The 5,906-nt window shown below is 49.2% G+C and overlaps 1 protein-coding gene across 1 annotated transcript; it reads left to right on the plus strand.

Annotated features, from left to right (window-relative positions):
• The first annotated feature begins 1,453 nt into the window (after nt 1-1,453).
• On the plus strand, nt 1,454-5,330 carry LOC138352060 (uncharacterized). Its single transcript, XM_069304239.1, has 2 exons — nt 1,454-2,828; nt 5,200-5,330. The coding sequence occupies exons 1-2, from the start codon at nt 1,454-1,456 to the stop codon at nt 5,328-5,330; spliced, it is 1,506 nt and encodes a 501-aa protein (XP_069160340.1).
• Nucleotides 5,331-5,906: the final 576 nt, after the last annotated feature.

The following is a 5,906-nucleotide window of genomic DNA, read 5'->3' on the forward strand; positions in this document are numbered from 1 at the left end:
CCAGACCTCAGGCTAGCCCCAATCATGTGCATTATAACACTGGACACATAGACAAACAGACATTCTTCCTGAAATTACCCTAAAGCGTTGGAGGAGAAAGCTCGCCGCTCCAGGGTCTTTTGGTTCAATAAGGCTGGAACCCGGACCTTGAGAAACCTTCGTGCACTCTCCAGCACTGAAGTTGATATATTGAAGCACTGATATATTTCTCTCTGGAGAAATATATCTCCGGCACTGAAGTTGTGCCAGAGATATATTTCCCTGTACTTGGTTGATTTGTCTCGTTCTCTATGTGTGGCCACAACTCCTGCTTTTTTTGTGCTTGGCCGACAGAGAGGTTGATGTATATGACTGCAAGGGTGGCTATACAAGTATACACCCATGCTAATTGTCTGCCATTTTTCCATGGGGCTCAGTGTGATTCTATCTGGTTGGCCAGCAAAGCTAACAGAGTTACTGTTCACTAGATTGCGAGGCTCTCTCTCTCTCTGCTCGACACTGGAATACGGAGTTGCTGTGGGTCAAGACGTGTGCCTCTCGCAGACATAGGGCCTGCCAAGAGGAAGTCCCCTGCATGGGGAGCCTGCACAGCTATGAGGCGTGCACGATCACTGGGGGTTGTTGCTGCCTCCAGCAAAGCTGTGGCTTCTTTGTCTACAAGGGGACTGTCCCAGCTGGATTGTTTCTTGGCTTTCAGCATGGTTGGGCTAAGTGCTGGGTCTGCCATGGTACCCCACTTTGTGTTGCATTTCAAGTAGTGGGGGTCTTGTATCCCCGCTGAGTCACCCAGGATGTCAGGTAGAATTTCCTTGACCAGGTCATCTGATGCCAAGGAGGAAGACAGTATGGCTGGGACAGAAATTTGGGTAGCAGTGCGGACATTAAGGCTGTCGAACCTGATTGGAAGAGTAGCTTGTCTCCACTGACAGTCATTGAGGGAACGGTTGACAACTTTTTCTAGCACGGTCTTCAGTAGAGTCATAATCTTCAAGCTCTTGGCTGTTGTAAGATGGGGCGCACCTCAGAAAGTAGGTTAGACTTGGAAGGCATAGGCGTCTAGTGAGGAGATATACAGCATAGTGAGCATTGATGTTACCTATCCTGTTTTCCTTCCTCCTCAGGTCCGTGATTTTCTTATGGAGGATATCGTGTCCTGACCTGAGGGGGTTGGGGCTAATGGAGCTTAAACCTCCAAAGAGAGAGCTGGCTGATGCACCAGACTGTTGCTCACGTGCAGGTGGACAACGTCCCTCAACCACTCTCTGCCAGAACATACAACCGACCTCGGTAGCCACACTCCTGCTATCGTCGGTCGACCAACAATAAACTGGAGTGCTTGAAGTTTTCTCAGGAAATCACCCTGTACGCCTCTTGATTTTGGAGAGGGGTTCAGCGCCACATATCTTGGGTGCAGCTCCAACACTGGCATCGTTGTCCTGTGAACACACCCTACATGAGCCACCATGACTCCCCACTCTCTCCTTTCATGAAACGGGTCTCTGGTGCGGCTTGGGGGGCTTCACGGGAGTCGCTCCTAGCTCTCTACAAGGCCTTCATTCGTAGCAAGATCATGTATGCGAGTGAAGTCTATGGCTCAGCAGCAGTATCTGTCTTGGCAAGACTGGATCCCATTCAAAATGGTGCCCTTCGCTCAGCGTTAGGAGCTATGCCCTCCTCGCCAGTTCTTTCCCTTCATGCCGAGTCGGGGCTATGGCCCCTGAGCTTTCAACGTCTTCTCGCCCACTGCCGCCAACTTCAACGGATAGTGCGTCTCCCTGCTACCCATCCACTTACTCGCCTCCAGCTCGAGGCCAACTGGTGGAATGTGCCGGCTGGACACTCCAGACGCCGTCAATTGCCTTTCGTCGTCCGGGCCTTGGATGCATATTCACAGTTTTCCCTTCCCGTCCCTGTACTCATCCCCGGCCCGATCATCTCACCGGTGCCTCCGTGGGCAGAAGAGATCATTCGAGTTTCTGTCGACTTTTCCAAGCCTCCTCGTCGGAAGAGAGATTTAGAGGGTTTGGCCCCTTTAATTTTTGCAGACCTACGAGCCTCCTTATACTCTGGATACTTAGAGGTTTACACGGATGGGTCCCGCAAAGATCAGCCACCATCTACATCTGCGGCAGCATACTTTGCTCCTTTTTCTTTCTGTCAGACGTGGAAACTCTCCCCTGCTCATTCGTGCCTGGCCGGGGAATTGTTTGCAATCTTACTAGCCTTACGACTCCTTCGACAAGTTTCAGGGCCCTCTGCAGTGGTTATCTACGTGGACTCAATCACAGCCCTACATCTGATATCATCTCGGCGTCCACGAGTCCATCGTCATACTGTGTCACAGATCCGTGGAGAACTGCTGTCATACTCTGTTACTCCAGGTTGGTCCATCTATCTCCAATGGGTTCCGTCACATGTCGGTATTAAAGGCAATGAGGTAGCCGACGCAGCAGCAGGGATGGCGCATGCTCTCCATGACACTACAAATGTGCCTCTAGACCTTTCCGAAATTCTCCCGCAACTCCGGGCGGCTTGCCTCGTGAGTTGGGAGGCAATGATGGAGCCAGCACTCAGGTCCTCCTCTTTGGCGGGTCTACGGGAGGATTCCTCCCCGCGTCCATGGACTCGTCATCATTCTCGACTCCTCGACACTGCCATCACTCGTCTCCGGATTGGGCACACTTGCCTGGCCGCACATCTCCATCGTCTACGGCTGGTAGATTCCCCATATTGCCAGTGGTGTCCGACCCAGGAGGATACAGTGGAGCACCTTCTACTTCACTGCCCTCGATTTCATAGCGCTCGCGTCAGACTACAGAGTTCCGTTCGTAGGCTGAATATTCCCCGCCTCACAGTTCCCGTTCTCCTTGACGGGGCAGGTGCGAGAGATGAAGACGTCCGTCATGACATCCTTCGCCATACCTTCCGCTTCATCCGTCATGTCCGCGGCCTGAAGAGACTGTAAAATTTGTCGCCTGAGGAGATTGTAGGGTCTATGGCCTGAAGAGACTATAGGGGCCCCATCCCTTCGCTATTTCCCGGTATCGGGCAGCCGGGGCGCATCCGATCCCACGATCGTCGTCGCCCCTAAATCAACACAACAACACTCTCTCCTTGTTTGGAATGATCTCCTCAATCCCCCTTTTGTAAATCAGTATTTTCTATCACCCTGTCTGCAGCTGTGATCCTTTCTCTTTCTCTCTATCTCTCCATTCTGCTTTTTGGGAAGCCTCACCAGGACAAGGGCAAACACCTGTTAACTACACATTTAATAGACAAAGAACACATAGAGTACACTACATGAAAGAGATGAAAATATTAACATAAGGCACTCTAAGCTACTACAACCTGGTTGCAATCCAGTATCATTTCCTGGCTTCACCAGCTGTCCATATCAAGTGGTAGCCCAACTCCTGACTTGCCACTTATTACTCCCTCACCAAGTGGGTTAAATCTTGTTGTAAAGTAATAATCTTCGCAGATCCTAGCTCTCCTCCTTCCCCTTCCCCTTTTCCCTTTCTCCTCTCCCTTCCCCTTCCCCTTCCCTTCCCTCACTCGCCTTGGCTTCCCTTGTTCCCCTCCCCTCTCTTGTTGATAACCTTCGGTCATAAACTCATTGAGTGTAGGCAAGGAACATTAATTGTCCAACCGTCTCAGGCCACATGTCTTCCTCTTCCAGTCCCCTATTCCCTAATCTTCCAATCCCAAATCCTACCCAATCCCCCTCCAATCGTTCCCCTCTTCCCCCTGCCTTTGCCATAACCAGTGATGAATTCGAAGAGCAGTCCACTCAGGGCTACAAACCGTAGTCTCAAATTTCGCCTCGGTGCCATAAACTCGGCCTATGGCCAGTGTCTTGGACCTCGGGTGCCAGGTTCCGGGGATGTGGGCGTGGGAATGTTGAAGATTTCTGTCAAGGGAAACAGAACCTTAAGGACAGGCTTACAGTCCAGCCAGGAGCCTTGATTGGTGGAAGACAAAGAGGCCTAGTGGGCGGAGTCCCCCAGGGTAGTGCCAGACGTCCCATTGGCTAGGCCCTCAGGCCTAGAGCAGCCTTTTTACTCATTGGCTTAGGCTTGGAAAGGCGGAGCTTAATTGGACTTGGGAAAACTTAGAGGGGGGAGGAGCCTGTTCCACTGAAAGAGTTTTAGAAAAAAATATTCGTTCGTGTATCTAGTGTGGGACTTGGAAACAGGTTGAAGGACCTGGGGCTGCCCTCAACATCTGGGCCGATTGCAGGAATACGGTAATGTGTTTGTCTGAGTTTTGTACATCAAAGTAAATTGCACTCCGTGTTCCATTTGCCTCTTAGGAATGTTTATTAGAGTAGGAAAACATTTTAATTTGATTTCAAGATACGTGTTTTAATTTAAATAAAGTGTATTAATGTATTTGTGTTTAGTTATCTGTTCCCCTTTGATTAATTCGGTCTTATTCATTTTATATGGGGTTTTTATGTGCGGGTACTGGAAATCCCCAAGTCCCCATGTGTTCTCCTCCATTTCAGGGATATTAGAATTAGTCCTTGAGTTCCCATGATTATTGAGTTCCTTCCTTCCTGGGAGTTCAATAATTTAGACACAATCAGGTATGTCAGCGGGAAGGTGGTGGCAGTCGAGTATGTGTAAGTCTTATTTAGTCATAATGTAATTCAAAACCTACTGAGCTGCAAGCAGTGTTGAGCTGAGGCATTGAGTGGAGGAAGGGAGGAGAAGGTAAGGTTATTACAGTAATAATATTGCACAATCAGCCCTAGAAGATATATATAACTCAGCCTATGGCTGTAACACCAGAAACATCACTGTTGCACAATCAGTTCTGAAAGTATATAAAGCTCAGCATGTGGCTGAGACACTAGAAACACCTGCATAAATATTCCCCAACATAAAAATAGTCAATCCCTCACCTTCCGCTGCGTCTTACACGCCAATAAACATTCAAGCACTCTCCTTATACATTATATGTGACAACTATGAACCTCCATTCTGCTCCTAGAGGCTCACTACCCTGTATAACTCTAGGTTCTCTCAGAATTGTCAACAAAGATCTTCTACAGCCCTCCCAGACTGGTACACAATGAAGTTTTCTTCGCACATCAGTGATGCTCCACCACTGATCCCACAGAAGCACTTGAAACTTCACCGCTCCTCTTCACAGATTGAGGTCCGCTCTTTACTATGGTGCTCTACTCTTCCACAGAGTTCAGCATTCACTTCTACAGCCTTGAAGTTCCATTCATTAACTTCTCTGGCCTCGAAGTTCCATCAACTTCTCCTCCAAACAAACCTGCAATTTCCATTGCCATGCCATTAAAAATGTTTCCCTACTAAAGCATAATTAAATGTATTCTCACAAAATAAGTCTCCTTCCGTCGACATCTCCTTAAACTCTCACACGTCGCGAGGGGTACTCCCCCGTTCGGGCGATTCCACGCTCCACCTCGCTGGCTGCCACCGCCACCTCACTCAGTCAGCCACTGGCCTCCAGAGAGGGTGAACGTGTCACTCTGCCCGCCAGGACGTTCCTTCATCTCTGCCCTCTTATTTCAGCTCACTGTCTTAACAAAACGTATCTAATATATCCATAAACACTTGCCTTGATCGCTGGGCTCACGGTCAATCACAGGCAATAACTAACAACTGGTTAAATAGACTTACCACAGAATTTATCTGATGCAGGGCGTTCATTTGATGAGGCTCACATAGCGCTCACACTGGCCGCCCATCAAAAATGGTTCAGGACTGCTTCACCAAGCTTCCTGCAGTCCCTGACTTGGGTCCGCAACGTTCCCAGACCGTCTCCACAACAGAAACGCCTGCTCACTTCCTTCCTCTTGAAGGTACATCAATTAGAGTTTCACCAAGACGCGGTCAAACACTCACTTACAGGCCGCCTCTAATTACCAA

The sequence above is a fragment of the Procambarus clarkii genome, chromosome 52, assembly GCF_040958095.1.
Source record: "Procambarus clarkii isolate CNS0578487 chromosome 52, FALCON_Pclarkii_2.0, whole genome shotgun sequence".
Lineage (NCBI taxonomy): Eukaryota > Metazoa > Arthropoda > Malacostraca > Decapoda > Cambaridae > Procambarus > Procambarus clarkii.